The sequence below is a fragment of the Microtus oregoni genome, unplaced genomic scaffold (assembly GCF_018167655.1).
Source record: "Microtus oregoni isolate MIOR12 unplaced genomic scaffold, Mior012 000008F_ref0000371, whole genome shotgun sequence".
Classification (NCBI taxonomy): Eukaryota; Metazoa; Chordata; class Mammalia; order Rodentia; family Cricetidae; genus Microtus; species Microtus oregoni.
In genome coordinates this window covers 17,198,911-17,215,991 of record NW_024543067.1, presented here as the reverse complement: position 1 = coordinate 17,215,991, position 17,081 = coordinate 17,198,911, and the positions used below count along the sequence as shown (strand labels likewise).

The window sequence follows — 17,081 nt, the reverse complement described above, 5'->3', positions numbered from 1 at the left end:
TTGGCCATTTGTAGATACTATATGCACCAGTCAAGTCATGCTGAAGTATTTGCCGTATATGTTCTGAACAATATTGTACAATACAAGCAGAAGAACTGGGTTCAAGTCCTATCTATGCTTACTAACCATGTGGTCTTTAAGATCATATAGATATTATACAAATGCATATATGTGCATGTGGTAAGTAAGTAAATCGTTGTACATTATTGAGACCAATGCATGTGGGGGTTGTTGCACCAAAAATGAAAAGAGAAGATTGAGAATAGTTGAGATAGAAATATGTCCATATGCTTAGCATCTCACCTCGAGGACTGACTGGTCCCCCTGGGAATGCTGCCCCAGACTAGCTCTCTGGAGGGAAGGGGTGCCAGAGATCCCCACATCTAAGACAATCCCTTCGGCCTGTAAGGTGGCCTTCTCTACTCGATTGGGCTTTTACTTCTCCAATCCACTTTCCCTCAGAAACTTTCTCCAGAACCCCAATAGTTCAAACACAGTGACTGGTTGGAGGGTGGGGGGAACCTCCTGACTTTACCAGACCTCAGCTGAGACCTGCATCAAGGGAAAAGTGAATGGCACCTGATGCCATGTGTCTGAAACACCGAACCAACGCCAGAGACCTTGCTTCTGATTTCTGCTCCATGGCTCAGTCATGCACCCAGAACACACTGCTTCTCCACCTTCCCAGCCCTCCTTAGTCCCCCAGCTGTGCTGGCAGCATGGAAGTCGGCCTGCACAGCCCTCCCATCCTTTACCTCATAGCCAGGCCTTCGGGGTCCCTGGCAGTGACATTGCCCAGTCTGGTGCCTACAGCAGCATCCTCACTGACTTTTGCTTGGAATATACGTTGGGAAAACACAGGCGCTTCGTTCACATCCGTCACAGTCAGCCTGAACGAGGCATAGGAGCTGGCATTGTAAGATACACCAGACACCAGGGGCTCAGGGTTTTCCGCTTTGAACACAATGTTGGCAACCGGTTGGGCTTCAAAATCGAGAGCCTGTGGAGGAGAGAAAAAGAGGAGAAATTAACCTTGGAGTGAACAGATCACTTAAAGGATTCAATTCTTTAAACACTCATAGTCTTACCTGAAACCCCTAAATCATAAGCACAATGAGAAACCTGGGAGAGAGAATCATATCAGCCATGGTCACCTGAAGTAAAACCTAAGCAGCAACGAGGTTTGTTTAACTGTGCGAATGTGAGAGGAGAGGCTGGTCATAGAAACTAGTGCCCACTGATTGCCGGGCAGGGGCTCTCAACGACTTAGTGAGCCAATGATCAATGACCTAATAGGACTCTTCTGTGCTCAGAAGTCCTGGGAATCTCTCCGAATGCCAGAAGGTGACAATAGTGCTGTCCAAACAAGGTATGAACCCAGGAAACCCAGCAGGAAGGAAGAACCCTCTAGAAAGTCAGGACAAGACGACAAGAACAGATGGGACTCCAGTTGATGGGCCAGCCTGCCGTGACAAGGACACTAATCCAGACTCTAGCGGACAACCCCACAAGTGTCTACACACCTAGGCAAAGGAAGCCGTCATCCTTGCCACCACAGCCCTGAGTCCCTGCCTAGTTTTTTCATCTACCACTACAGCCCTAGAGGTACAGGGGTAAGGCAGTGAGACCTGGTATCTGCAGATGAAGGGGACACTGTGGTGCTAGAACAGAACACATGGGCAAAAAGAGAAAGATGACAGAGACGCTAGACATCAAGCCGGAGACCTAGGGCTTTATTCCTGACCTGCAAGGTCAGGCCGTGTTTCAGAAGTGGTCCCTCGATGCTGATTCCACGGGGGGGGGGGGGGGGACCGGAGCAAAGGGAGCGATTTACTGCTGAGCAGCTGGGCTCTCTGCCCAGCTTGCACATCTGCCTGACTTGACCACGTAACCAGACCTGCTGCAACAAGGAAAGTTAGAAATGGAGGGCACTAAATTAGCAACTCAGCAAACCCTGCTGAGTCCATCCACGCGGGCTTTCACAGCACTGGAGACTGGAAGCCAAGTGAAGAGACCTATGGGGACACATTCTTCAGAGAAGCGGAAATCTGCCTTTGTCCAGAGAGTCCCTCTGCACCGACTGCCTCAAAGGTGAAGCCGCAGGTTCAGATTCAATCTGGGAACAGACAGCATGTCGAGACCAAGGGTCGGGGACAGGACACATCACATTTTCACTGCACAGAAACCTTGTGCATGCTGACTTTCCAGCTGATGCCTGAGTTGTTACAACGTCCGTGACACAGGAATTCAAAAGTACTACCTACAGTAGGGAAGGGGCGAACTTTCATATCAAAATAAGCACCAAAGCAAACTCCAAATTTCAGGAAAGGAGGTCTCGGGGGAATTACTAATGTACCAGAAAGAACTAATATAATAAACAATACCAAACACCATTCCTCATTACTGACACACCAGCTCAGCCCTGAGAGCCTGACCATCCACTACCCTGTGGGGCTCAGAGAAGATGGATAAAGAAAATGTAGTGCATTTACACAATGGAGTATTACTCAGCTGTTTAAAAAAATGACATCATGAAATTTGAAGGCAGCTGGATGGAACTAGAAAAGATCATTCTGAGTGAAGTAACCGAGGCCCAGAAAGACACACATGGAAGGTACTTATTCATAAGAGGTTACTAGCTAGCTGTAAAGGATCACCATGCTACAATCCACAGACCCAGAGAGTCTAGGTCACAAGGAGGGCCCAAGGTGGGCACATAGGGATCTCAGGAAAGGGGAAACAGAAGAATTTTTGTGGGTAGCCTGGGGGCAGGTAGGAATGGGAACATGAGGGATCACGTTGGGGGGCAGGGGGAGAGTACTAAAAGAGTCAGTCAACTGGAAAGAGAGGGCATTTAGGGTGAGGTAGAAACCTGGTACAAGGGAAACTCCCAAACTCCCAGAAATCAACAAGGAAGTCCACAGCTAAGACTCCTGGCAATAGCAGATGTGTAGCCTGAACAACTGGCCTTCTGCAGTGACCAGGCAGGACTGTCAGTGGAGAGATTTGGATGACAGCCCAGCCACACAAACTTTGACCTACAGTCCATGCTGCCTATGCCTCTGTGTGTGTTAAGTTGGGTAGGGGTTTAGAGATGGTGGGAATGGCCAACCAATGACTGCTCACCACAAGAGTGGTGCCTGGGGTATCAAGACTCTGAGGCTAGATAGTCCAGAGACCTAGGATAGAACCAAACACTATTGGAGGGAGAAAAAAGTCAACATAAAGACGCCTAACGATATTCTGTTATACTCAAAGATTGGTGACTACCCCAACTGTCACCAGAGAGCCTTCATCCAGTGACTGATGGAAACAGATGCAGAGACCCACAGCCAAGCACTGGGCCAAGCTCAGGGAATACTGCTGAAGAGAGGGAGGAAGAATTGTGCAAGCGCATGCGTGCCGCACACCGCGCCCCGGTGTCTGCGCTCTGTGCGCTGGCACGCAGTTCGCAAGCTTCGGGCAAGGGAGCTGGAGGTTAAAATACAAAGACACACACACACAGAGAGACAGCGAGCGACACGGGTCATCCTTGAATTCCCCAAGAATGCCCCCTTTATTGTGTTCAGGAGCAGATTATATAGAGATAGCCATGCCCCAGCCAAACCCACCAGAAACCACTCTCCTGCCATCAGGAACGCCTGAAGGTCTCGTGCTCAGAACAGCTGTAGGCACTCAGATCAGGGGATTACAAGAAATTCAGGATCTGGGGTCTCACTGCTCCCAACACGTGTGTGTGTTGTGTGTGTGTGTGTGTGTGTGTGTGTGTGTGTGTGTGTGTGAAGGACAAGGAAACCTACAGAAACAACTAACCTGGCCTTATAGGAGTTCACAGAGTCTGGACTGACAGCCAGCGAGCCTGTATGGGACCAACCTTGGTCCCTTGTGTAGCCTGATCTGCTTGTGGGACTCCTAGCAGTGGGAACAGGGGCTGTTCCTAATGCTTTGGCTGGCTTTTGGGAACCTATTCCTCATAACTGGCCTTGCCCAGCCTTAATACAAGGGGAGGAGCTTAGTCTTACTGCAACTCGATAGGCCATGCTTTGTTGATACCCATGGGAGACCTGCCCCTTTCTAGACAGAAACAGAGGAGTGAAGGTGGGGGGCTCAGAGAGGATGTGGGGGAGAGAATGAGAGAAGAAGGAGGATGTAAAAACAATTGAATAAATTTAATTAATAAAAAATAATCAAGTGGGCTTTCTACCTGTTTAATGGTGACATATCCGGCATTGGTCTGGGGGTCTGTGACGACTTCCAGTCTCCCCTCGGGGTCTCCCTCTACAATCTTGTAGAGGATTTTAGAGCTCCCGGTGAAGGGTTCATCCTCATCCGTGGCTTCGATGACCAGTATGGTGGATCCAATGGCCGTGTCTTCAGGGAGAGTCATGTTTCCATACTGAGGAAGAAATGGGGAGGGGAAAGGAAACAGGATGTCTGCTATCACTGAGTTCAACTGCCAAACTCAAGCGTCTCTGGGTCCAAAACAGAGGTCACAGCTGACACTAACACCCAGCACAGGTTCCCCTGATGAACATGTTACAGGTGGTTTAACATCGTTTGTACCTGTGAACTGAAGTCTATGCCAAGGAACATACCATCTTAGACATTCTAGGAGGATTCTAAAACAGATTTCCCCTCCAACATCCAACATGCTTAAGAACTATAACTATTTGGATAATCATGATATAAATAGCTGTAGCATGTGAAATGTCTCTGATGTGACAGGTACTTCTAATGCTTCAATAAATTAAGTAACCGACATTAGGAGCTCAAAACACTGACCTCAGAGTTGGCTACAAATCCTAACCTTGCTATTTGTCAGTTGAACAATGCGAGTTATCACATTTCTTCCTAGACAGGCTTGATCGCTGGTCTAAAGAGAAAATGTAACCCACTGTTTGAAGACAGGATGCCAGTGCGTAGAAAAGATAGCAGCACAATGCCCTAGAGGGCACAAACTTACCAGTGACATTTGACAGAGGAGCCAAGGGCCAGCATGGTCAGCCCCACCCAGGACAACATGGTGTGATCCATACCCAGAGCTTCAAAGCCCATGTTCCCATAAAGCATTCTGACTCCCCCAAAGCCCCAAGATCCACTCTTTCCCACATCATGATCTCAAAAATGGCAACAGCCAGGGTCAGAGAGAGGATGCTGGCAGCAGCCTAAGCAAACTCTTTCTCTCCAGCCTGGAGTGCAACTCCGAGCTTTAAACTCCCCCTGCAGAGTTTTTCTGCTCAATCTTCTTGACCACTGTCTGGTAAAATGCAGGGCAGTCACAACACTAGGAAGGAATAAAATGCCCTGGAGGATCTAGGCTGAGAAGAAATGAGTCCTTTATTTCACGCTTACTTAACCCCAGTGCCTTTTAGACAAGCTAGGTCCCATCGCACTTCTTCTGGTGCTGAGCTTTACCATAAATCAATTCCCTCCTTTGTCACAACCTTGTCCCTGTGTTGATTAATGGACATCATCAGAGGGCTATGAGCTGCCTCAAAACTGACTTCTAACATAACAAGCTAGCCAAAGGGTCTTTAGTCTCCCTTAAGCTAAATAAACCAGGACATCCCTTTTACGGGTGCGATGGTAATGTACACCATGACTACAGCGTTCACCTTGATGTCCTTCCTATACTGATCCTTCTGACTCTATGCCCAATTCTAATTCTTGCAAATATATGGAACATACTCTTTTTGGGCCTTTTCCCCTTTCCTATTGCCTGATTAAATACAAAATGAGTTAAAGTTGCCAGAATTTCTGATGCTATTTTTTTTATCCCAAATGCTTGGATAAGATCAAGTGGCTCTCTAACTACTGTCTATTGCATGCGAGACTCTGTGACAAGCCACAGGCAGCCATTCACCTTCCAATCTGAAGATTGGGGCTGTAGCATCTGAGCAGCCTTTGGAATGAGACGCTGCTGGCAGGCATTTGTAAGCAGACATTCCTAGTGTCCCTGGAGACTAAAGATGCTAAAGATGGTACCTGACTTTGCTTGGTGCATTGGCCAGGCTACCCGCCACTTTGTCTATGTTTTTATTTAAATCAAACAGCAATCAAAACAAAGATAAAGCAAATGGTGGCATCTACTCACGTCTGATACTTTGAAGATGGGAATCTGATCATTGATATCAATAACGTGGACTTGCACAAAACAGAGGGTCTGGAAATCTGAAAACCAAAATCATAGCACAGAATTCTCACTGGAAAGCATACAACTGGCATCAGGACTTGGCAAGGAAATATTGGCAAATGGTGTGACAGTCATTGTGACGGTTTCACAGTTCATGAAAATGGAGGCTGCTTTGCTCACTACCTTACCCACAAGCAGGTCATCAAGGGGATGTGGAAGCTGGACTGGGCCCTGAGATGCATCCCTGAGCTTCCTGCTGCCCCATCCAAGGGAGGGCCTTTTCACCATACAGGATGGCTGCTTTTCTATAAAGCAGCTTCCCTTCCCTACAGGTGGATGCTATGTACTCTCTGAAGTCCAAATCAAAACTGTCCTTCCAGGGATGCAGCTGAGCTGCCTTCCCTTCTCTGAATACATCTGTTCAGCATCAGCCTCACCCGGCACGGTAGAGCAGTCCAAGGCCACCAGCATTCCTCTCCTTCAAGTAAGGGAAAAGGTGGCATAATTCACCTCCAAGGGAGGCTAAGAGGTAGCTCACAGAACCCTGGGGAAATGGCACAGGCTCTGAGGGTGGTTTGACAGGTCAAGGACCAGTCTGAACCAGCAGTTGGCTCCTAGATCCAAGATGAGTAGATGAGCATGCTGGTAAGTGTGTTGTGGGAGGCCATCTAGGGAGAAAGCCAGAATGACAGAAGAGAGTAACTTATTCGGGGTTACATCTTTTGAACTCTAACACAATGCGCTCGGCTCTGGCACCCCATTATTTGAATTCTGGCTTTTCCATACCCCAGAAATGTGAGGGCATGAGAGTGTCACTGTGTGTCTCTGTGCCTCGTCAGCTCATCTACGCAATGTCTTCCCTGTGCCCTGCTAGCTTTTTATTCTGCTCCATGCTCAGATCCAGGCTGTATGAACCTTATCGGTGACATCCTTGTCCTTCCACTAACAGCTGGTCTCCGCCAGAGTGACTAGGCTGGAAACTGGAGGAAGGACAAGAAGAAAAAGGTGGCATGTCCCTCTTCCTGTCTCCTGAAGTCCTTTCAGGCTTCGGGGTGGTGAAGCACCCCTACTCCCACCCCTCACTCCCCCACATCCTGCCTCTTGTTAGCTTCCCTCCACTGTGCATCCTTTAAACTGTTCTGGCCGCCTCTTTGGAGAAAACCTTCCTCTTCCAGCTGTCGTCCTCGCTGATCTGCCCACATAATCAACCCCGGAGCTTGTGCTTAAGGCATTAACCAGGAAGCTGAATACAATCTCTAATCTGATTATAACCAAACAGATAGTGATGAGAGTTGGAGCTGATCCCCAGAACATTTGCAGATAGAAATGGGTTGGTGCAGGGCTTGGAGCCTATTAGTGCTAGTCTCTGCAAAAGCCTTGTTTGGGACTCGATGGGCTTCCTGCTTACCAGGCTCTTTCTTCTTAATGTGTGCACATGCACACATACTGTGTGTGTGTGTGTGTGTGTGTGTGTGTGTGTGTATGCGTGTTCGTGCACACACAAAGACAACCTCCAGTGTCGTTCCTTAGGGGCTATCCACTTTCTTCTTCTTGATATGGGGTCTCTCACTGGCCTGGAACATGACAAGTAGGCTAAGCAGGCAGGGCATGAGTTCCTGGGGAAAATTTTGTTGTCTCTAATTCCCCAGTCCTGGGATCACAGATGCATGAGACAAAACCCTGCTCATTTGATGGATGCCCAAAAAGACCAGAGAAGGATGTTGGATCCTCTGGAACTGGCAGTTATGAGCCACCCACTATGAGTCCTAGGAACCAAACAGGGGTCACTCTGGAAAGCAGCCAGGGCTTTTAACCCCTGAGCCATCTCTACAGCCTCTATATTCTCACATGTATAAACTTCTTCAGGGTCTGATATCTTTGCACATGGAATCCCCACTCTTCTGTAATTTATCCTCCAAAACTTAGCTCACCTAAACTTTCGGGGTGAGGTAAATTAACCTTCTGACAGCCTTGCCTGCTCTCTCTCATCCGTGGGCTCCGTTATGTGTGTCCCTACAACTTGCTGGCTTTGATGTCCATCCTCCTTGACAAAAGAAGCACTCTCTTCAGGACAGATGCTGGGTCTTGCTCATCTGTGCACTGCTAATGCCTTGTGTGGTACCTTGGCAAGGCAAACAATCAGACACTTGAAAGTGTGAGAGACCAATAGTGTGACTCTGCCACTTCCCCACGGATAGGGGGTTTCCTGCATTGTTCAACATAGTGCTGAACAGCATCAGACCCTCACTATGAGTTGAGTTACTAGCTTTCCTGGGAACTTGAAAGACAGGCATTTTGTACTGGAGCTTGCTAAACTCAAGTTCTCCCAGGATATCCACAACTATAGAAAATCTAAAGATGAGACCTACATATGAACCAATGTTCTTTCTTCCCCACACCTGTGTAAGCTGTGGTCCTCATAAAACAATTACAGAACTGTTTCATAGAACAGTTACTTCCTAGGAGTCTGAGAGCCCCAGAAATGGTGCCACATTTGTCTGTGGATGTGGAGATAGGTTTGGGAACGGGAAGTTTCCATGAGACTCTTCTGCTCCTACAGAGGTTAAGAGCCACCCATTTTGAGAGTCTACAAGGATTAAATGTCTCCCGGTATTGTGCAGCAGGCACCGAGAAGCAGACAAGAAAGGGCACAACTCTCCAAAGACATTTTCTCTACCACTTTTATACGCGGATACTTTAGGTCTGAAAGTAAGGACAGGGAAAGAGAGATCGCACTTCTGTTTTGGTAGCCAGGAAACTGTACCTGGCGGACTTGTAACAACCAGACTAACAGCCTGGTGGCTGCCCGGTTATGCTGCGCCCAACACTGCATTTGCACCAAGGCCTCATCCCCATAGGCTGCCCCCAGCCAATTCCTGAACTAGCATTGATGTAAAAACAGGCCTATCCCCAGAGCTAATGCAGAACTGACAGCGTTTGGAATTCTCCTCAGATGGTCCCTGGTCCAAAATATCCCCATCAGTGCTCCTTCCATCATGGTCAAGAACATCCCCGTCAGTGCTCCTTTCATCACGGTCAAGAACATCCCCGTCAGTGCTCCCTCCATCGCGGTCAAGCCAGTGTTGCTGTCTGGTGATCTTCAAGAGTTCACAGCTTCCCTTCCATTCTTCCCAAAGGCATCTCCTTTGAGATGCTCACCAAATCCCTCTTGACTCCTGGCTCTCAAAGGACCAAAAGCAACAAAATGTTGCCTGACCCGCACCTCTAGCTCATGTAAAAACAGCCACACCTGGGTTTCTCGAATTCACAAAGGAAGCAGAGAGTTCTAGAAGCATGAGAACGGGCTCTTGACTCTTAAGTAGAGGACGACTCACTGTCTCCTAACCACGGGGGCAGCACTCACCCTTGTCGGCCACCTCTACTGTCAAGTTGTACTGAGGGTTGTCTTGCTTCCTCAAGGAGCGTTTCCCTAGCTGGACCTTTCCCTCATATTCTTCAATGAGAAAGAGTTCATCTGAGGGAACTTTGGGGGTTTGGTCTACAAGTTTGTATTTCAAAATACTGTTGACAGTGTTGGCTTCATCCATGTCACTGGCGCTCACGTACCCAATGCTGCTACCTGTGGAGAGGAAAGGAAGGTCACTCACACCAGCTCTGTGAGGTTAACGCAGCTTCCTAGAAAACGCAGGGGACACTTTGGGGAGTGAACAAGGCATTTAGAATTATTTTGGTTCCTCGCATTTTCTCATGGATGCTTTGTTGAACACTGCGGTGGATTAATTAGCCAGTACTGGCAGAAAGTATTGTGGATTGAGAGGATTAACAAAAACCTGCTTTTTCTGAGTCCTAGAGGCTGGAAACCTGAAATCAAGTGTTGGCAAGGCTGCTCTCCTCCAAGCTGCTCTCCCTGGCTCTTTCTTCCTCCCTATGCATCTTCTCTCTGTACCTTGGCATCCAAATTTATCACAGGAACTCCAGTCAGATTAGATCAAGGCCGACCGTTGGGTCCTCACCTTACGTGCCTGTGTGTACGTTGGCGTACATGTACATATGTGTGGATGTGGCAGTCAGAGGGCAACCTTGGCATCTGTCCTCAGAAGCTACCCACCTTGTTTTTGTAGTTGTTTTTCTTTTGTTTGCTTTGAGACAGTAGAGGGAATGCTCTCTCTATGCACACACACACACACACACACACACACACACACACCTGATATCCCACATGCCAAGGCCCTATGTATTCCATGCTCAGGGGCTCCAGAAGTCAGTGGATGTGATTCCGTGTCCCACCAGCTCTGGGAAAGTTCTGATAGATTCTGGGGTCATCCAGATCCATGAAGTGGGAACAGGAACTATGGGTTTCCTTACACGCAGCAAGAATTCCACCTGAGGTTTATTTGAATTGAATGTCGTGTTTGAATTGGATTACACCCTTCCTACCTCAGTTTACCCCACTGACATATGCAGACTCTTAAAAGGGGTGGGTTTTACAGGGAAGTACTGTATCTGAGTAGTGCTGGGCACCCACAAGGCACATGGCCTAAATTCAGGGACCGTCATGATTTTGTCTAACAACTGAGAAAACTTTGTGGCAGCATACATCCTCCCAAGGAAAGTATCCTGACCATTTCCTCTAGGTAAGCACGTGCGATGCTAAGAACGTGGTGTTGTTCTCTTCACAGGAAACTCCCATCTGCCAGAGGCAGAGTGAGGGCTGTTGACATCACAGACATCCCTTGGCAAGAGGTGGGTGGCTCTGGATGGACCAGAGTGAAAGGAGTACCCTGCCTCCGAGGGACTGAAGGAGGTATATTGTCTATGCCCCTCACAATCTGCACATAGAAAATATATTCAGTTGATTTCTAATAGAGTTCCTTTTCCTTCAAAGACTTCCTTCAAAAGTCTTCAAAACAAATTCTTACCTCTCAAGAAACAGGTAGCATCCTGAGACCCTGAACAATTTGTTTTACTAACAATGACTTTGCTGGTCTAAGAAAACTACACTATCATCTTCCCCCTTGAAATAGCCAGCCTCCAAATGGCCTTGACCCTCCTCATCTCCTGGATCGGTGCCCCGTGACTTCTGCCTTCCCATCGTGAGTGGAGCCTAGTGCCTGATCTTGATGAGATGAATGTGACCCAAATGTTGGGACGTCACCTCCAAGTTCAGGTTAGAGAAACCCTGTAACTTCCACATCGCCGTTCTACCTTCCTCTCCCTCCTCCTTCCTGTCACCCTGAATCTGAGGCCCCAACTGAACTGTAATCAGATGCATGCTCATAGACAGCAATGCAATGAGTGTCTGCCATTTTAAACTGCTAGATTTGGGGACAATTTGTTAGGTGGCAAAAGATAACAAATATATGTGCAGCCCCATATGAAGAGATGTGCAGTGTCACCTACAATGGTTTGTGAAGGGTTTGCCACCTCTGCTCAGCACCGCAGGCCATCCCTGCTTCATTAGAGCAATAGTCCCACAAGTACTTGTTGGCTGATTTGTGTGACACCACTATACAATCATCCTTACATCGAGCTATGATCCAACCCTTCCCATTGAAGCAAGAATTGCTCTAAATAAAACAAAGAAGACCTCCACAGGACAAAGGGACAGTAACCTCTGTGTGACATCTAACCCCGGGAGGAAAAGAATGACCACAAGGGAGGAAAACCCACTAAGCCACCAAGAGAGCAGCTGCTGTGTCAAAGCTGTGGAGCAACCACAGTGGAAGCATCCAGGACACTGGTGAGAATGTCCATCGCTAGACAAATAGACCCCGCCCACGAGGAGAACAAAGTTGCCAACCTCACAAACCTAGAAAGCACACCACTCAAACACAGCCTACTCAAGGGCTCAACTCCAAGAGGGAAACAGACAAAAGTCCCAAATCCAGGAAGAGACAACGAACTCAGAAACCTTTAACATTCTTATAGTGTTGTTCCCATACAAACTTAACACCGTCAGGAGAGATAGTTTTTTCAAATGTAGAAAGATCAAAAGGACAAAGAAGACTGGGGTTTAACTTCACTTGCCAGCTTCCTCGGTTACCATTGTCTTCTAGAACAGGAGACTCAGGGTCAGGTTGAACTTGGTGTTACCTACTCATTGTGGGGTGTTGGCCCGGGGATATAAATGATCAAGTTTTTTAGTGAGTTGGATGAGGTTTTATCTTTCTTTACAGTGAGTTGCTTAGCAGTCAAAGAAGATAACCGAAAAGAAAACCTTGCAAGGGGACGCTCCTGGGATGCACCAGGATGTTGCTACACAGTGATGGAACTATGGGCAGTACTGAGGGTGACTGCCATTAAACAAGGGGGGGGGCAGGTAACGGCAGTCATAAAAGTCCCAACTGGAGGACTGGAGATCCTGCTTATTCCAAACCATTGTGCCTGCATGACTCTCCCGATACCTTCAGAGTCTGTGCTGCTCTAGCCGTGAACAGTGGCCTGCAGCGAGCAGCTACCTGACGTTCTGAGGCTAGAAAGGGCTCACAGAAGAATTGAGGACAGGTGCACAGCCTCGGGCATGGACAGCTCTCGTCTCTTACCCACTATTTCATTCTCCTGGACTTCAAACACAGTCGTAGCCGGACATATTGGTGGGTTGTCATTAATGTCAACAACTTTCACATAAACTTCCACAGGGTATGCAAGTAGTTTTCCACTCTCGTCCTTGGCAGTCGCGTAGAAAAGGTGCTGCAATACCAAGGGCAGAATTAAGACTCCTCCCCGTCCACTTGAATAGGAAGAGGAGATGATACTTCGTTCACCCCCACTGGCGTTACTGTCAATGAGAAGTGGGGGGAGGGGAGGGGGTGGAATGGGCTGGGCTTGTGGGAAAGTTAGCCAATCTCTGAGAGCCCATTAACTTCTAGGGTCTAGAGCATGGGTTTTTCAGTGCACAATTAACTTTGTCCTCAACTGTGAGCAGACGTAAGATTTGTCTCGTCCCCTGCCAGACTTTCCCTCTTACTCACTGATTCCTTTTCCTCTCGGTCCAAGGGCTGAGTCACATAAATATTTCCTTCCTGGTCAATGGAGAATGGGAAGTGCGGCAGCTTCTCCTTGTTGACTAAGGAATAATAAGCCCCCGGATCATTCCACTGCACCTGTGTGGCCAACGTGCACGGTGAGCAAAGAGGTGTACGGGCAAGCACACTGAGAAGGGATGCAAACAGCTTCTTGGGTCTCACTTCAGAACACTGGCAACTCTGTCCGCATGTCAGTGATGTCTTAGGACAACTGAGTTGAACTTTTACAATTCTTCAACCCAAACTAATTTTAAAAACAAGCAGACAAGGGAATTCTTCCCTCCGTGAAAGAATCCTTGCAAACACATGGAAGCATCTATGGGTTGTTTTCTTCTAGAACTCTAACTGGATGTACCATCCATTTGTGAAGCAGAGCGTACTTCACAGCTGGAGTACTCAAAGACTAAACCGTGATGCATGCTGAGCTGCTAGAATCCACAGTTAAGATGAGTTAAGACCAATAGAAGATGCCTTAGACCAGGGGTTCTCTACCTCCCTGGTGCTGTGACCCTTCAATATGGTTCCCCGTGTTGTGGAGACCCCCAACCATAAAATTATTCCCGTTGTTACTTCAAAATGATAATTTTGCTATTGCTATAAACTGTGATGCAAACATCTGATAAGCAGGATATCTGATGTGTGCCCCCTGTGAAAGGGTCATCCAACCCCCAGAGGAGTCTTGACCCACAGGCTGAGAACTACTGTCTTAGACTCTTCATTCATTTTGTAGAGACACGTGCATAAACGAGGTGCATATCTACAAATATTTAAGTCTGGAAGACTTCAGGAATAAAAATAACTGCTAATCCCCAGAGTTATTTTATAAACAACAAAAAAAGTACTTTTTTTTTAAGACAGGGTTTCTCTGTAGCTTTGGAGCCTGTCCTGGAACTCGCTCTTGTAGACCAGGCTGGCCTAGAACTCACAGAGATCAGCCTGCCTCTGCCTCCCGAGTGCTGGGATTAAAGGTGTGCGCCACCATCGCCCGGCTAAAAACAAAAGTACTCTTATAGTAAGACCTTTTACGTAGATAGTGCCTGCTTCTCTGACATAGTTAACTGACAACACACACTGAGAGTTTCCCACATGCCACAGAGCCCACTACAAAGCAGTCCTATTTCACACTACTTGATGTGAACAATAAAACACTACATCTCCTTCTAAAGTGAGTATGAGTTAAGTCTCCTTTCTGACTGTGTGTGTGTGTGTGTGTGTGTGTGTGTGTGTGTGTATGCGTGTGTTTCCTGCCGGTGATGATAAACTCCAGAGATGTAGGGCCTTGGCTACTTAATTTTCTTTGTAATTACATGATGTAAAATGTATCTAGTCAAACAACAAGAAGCCAGTGAGGAAAGGTCTGTTCACCACAAGGTATGGATCACCGTCAGCAGTTAGCTGTTGATGTCCTCTGGACGCTACCTGGGTGATTTTGATGGGGTGCGGCTCCGTTGAGTTTTCGGTAATCTCCACCTGTCCCGGTGCTTTCCAGATGTTCTCCCTCACAGTGATGTCCACAGATGTGGTGTGACTGAAGGAATTCTCATCTTGGCCCCCCATGTCCTTCACGGAGACCACCAGGTTGTAGAAAGAGTTCTTAGCTGGATCCAGTTCCTGGGATCCTAAAGTAAGTAGGGGAGGAGAAGAAGAAAGGATGCATCTCCGAAGGTGGCAGGCCTTCCCCTGACTGAGATTCGTGAGGGGCTGGCCTTGACTTACCTTCTTGGGTGAGCGATATTGCTCCAGTTTTGTTGTTGATCTGAAAGAACATGACATTGTTGACCAAGGGAAGCTGAATGACAATTTGATAAAAAAGCTGGCCATTGAGAGTGTTTGGATCATCCAGGTCTGTGGCGTTGACATACATGAAAGGCTTTCCTGGTGAGAAAGCACACACAGAGAAAGAGAATTAAAGCCTAAACCGTCTGTATCTAATTTTGCCTCCTGAGATGCAGAGATCAAACAGGAGGAAGTGCTCGAGTCCCTAAGAGTGGCGGCATTAATCTTCATGTGGCTCCCTCTCCCTGCAGTAGGGTTTCCTCAGAGTATGGTCCAGAAGCCTACAGGAGTCCCTGGGCATAGTTCAAGATGTTTATGATGTTAGAAATCATATGTGAGAAAGACCCATTTAAGAACAAGATGATTTGATAGGTTTTAATGTAAAATAGAACAAAATAGATTATTAATGGGGCTAATTATCTATAAGAAACATCCACTTTCAAGTTTCAGTATTAAATCAAAGAATGTCCACGATATCTGAAATAAAATTTTTCTTAAACTACAGATCTGTATGAGGCTAACTTTTGTCACGTATGACTTCAACAGGAATAGCATATGGGAACAGCATGAATGTAGAAACACACCATTAACCCAATTGTTTTTATTCATCCAAACATTAAAGAAATTTGCAAAGATTCAAACAATGTCATTTTTCTCACCAAATTATTTTTGTCTTGAAAAATACATTTTCTTTAAACTCTCTGTGTTCTTTTTAATTATTTAATAAACAAGTGTTTTTGTTTCCAGGCAGTAAGTGCGGGCAGATGTCACGCAGTGCTGCACTGGACTCACCGTGTGAGAGCGTAATTTTGAATTTTCAGAAATTTTTGAGCTGATTACTTTTAAATTTTTTATAAACTTGCTTATAAAATGGTGCAAATAAAAATATCATACACTAAAACTAACTAGACCCAAAGTCTATAAAACTCATTTATTGATAGCACCAATAATTTGGAAAAGGCCAGGGTAGAGGATTTGTATCATGAAGCCTTGCAAATGCCACAAACCACTCTCTCCTCACTCACCCCGGGAGAGGCAGCCACTAAACACTGGACCAGGAAACCATGAGGTGTAACTCACAGGTTCAAAAGTTTGTGTGAGTTCCCCCCGACTTGTAGTTAACACAGAAGTCCTGAGCCACCAAATTTTGAAAATTACTTCTCTAGAAGATTTGATTCTTGGATAAAAGGGATGTTACTGTCTGGAAGATTCTGGTGTAACAAAGTTTGCATGTGTGAGTCGTTGGTATGCCACCCAGAGACAAGGGACGGGGACTGCACAGCTATCCCTGAATGGTTACTCGTGGGTACTGAAGACTGAGAAAAGGAGAAGATTGAGGACACAAATGGTTAACTGATAGGAGTTGATGGAGCTATCAAACGGAGTAGGCCACAGCTGGGGACAGCCATAAGAAAAGGAACCTACAGCAGCCCTAAGCATCCCACAAGCTGTGGAGGAGCAAGCTTGTTTCTTCCTGACAATTCTCGGGTATTCTAGGGCTGTATGGCGTCTGAAAGTTGGCTAAAGAGGGATGTTTTTGCCCCTCACAGTACGTTTGGCAAGCTCTGGAGACTCTTGAGGATTTACTTTGTTTTTATTATGCGGGGAGGGTGAGCACGTGTGCACATATGTGGGTGCCCACCGAGGCCAGAAGGCACTGGACCCCCTGGAGCTAGTTACAGGCGATGGTGAGACACCCAGCAGGAGGGCTTGGAACTCAGCACAGGTCCTCTGAAGAGCAGCCGGGGCCCTCGCTGAGCCGTCTCTCCAGCCCTCCTGCAGACATTTTTATTGTCACAGTGTAGAGTGGGGGGTGTTCTGCCATCCTACTGTACACAAGCCTCAGCAGGACCAAGGATGGCACTCTGGTCCAGAGCAAGAGGTACAATCACACAACACTCAGATCGCCACAGAATGGGCATAAGGCAGGAGGTTCTTGAGGAGGGATAGTGGCAACTGTCAGTCACACAACCCCACTCTTCAATCACGCCCTTTCATCGGTACGCAGACATAGTCAGGCTCCTGTCTATTACCTGGACGAGAGTTCTGCCTCACCGAGCCTTCATATTTTGACTGGAGAAATGTGGGTCGGTTGTCATTGATGTCCTTGACTTCTATGGTGATGGGAACTGGGCCCTCCACTATGTTTCCTTGAGAATCCAGGGCTGCAAGCTGTTGTTGAAGAA

At 47.2% G+C, this 17,081-nt stretch overlaps 1 protein-coding gene across 1 annotated transcript in view; it reads right to left on the bottom strand.

Annotated features, from left to right (window-relative positions):
• The window catches only part of Cdh17 (cadherin 17), a 50,963-nt gene that overhangs the window by 13,166 nt on the left and 20,716 nt on the right, over nt 1-17,081 (bottom strand). The window contains exons 5-13 of the mRNA XM_041657359.1: nt 16,929-17,067; nt 14,836-14,994; nt 14,539-14,738; nt 13,066-13,197; nt 12,637-12,784; nt 9,498-9,713; nt 6,095-6,171; nt 4,205-4,396; nt 756-1,000 (exon numbers count right to left, since the gene is read on the bottom strand). Of these exons, the coding sequence (XP_041513293.1) occupies nt 756-1,000; nt 4,205-4,396; nt 6,095-6,171; nt 9,498-9,713; nt 12,637-12,784; nt 13,066-13,197; nt 14,539-14,738; nt 14,836-14,994; nt 16,929-17,067 (1,508 nt within the window). The remainder of the gene's footprint in view (nt 1-755; nt 1,001-4,204; nt 4,397-6,094; nt 6,172-9,497; nt 9,714-12,636; nt 12,785-13,065; nt 13,198-14,538; nt 14,739-14,835; nt 14,995-16,928; nt 17,068-17,081) is intronic.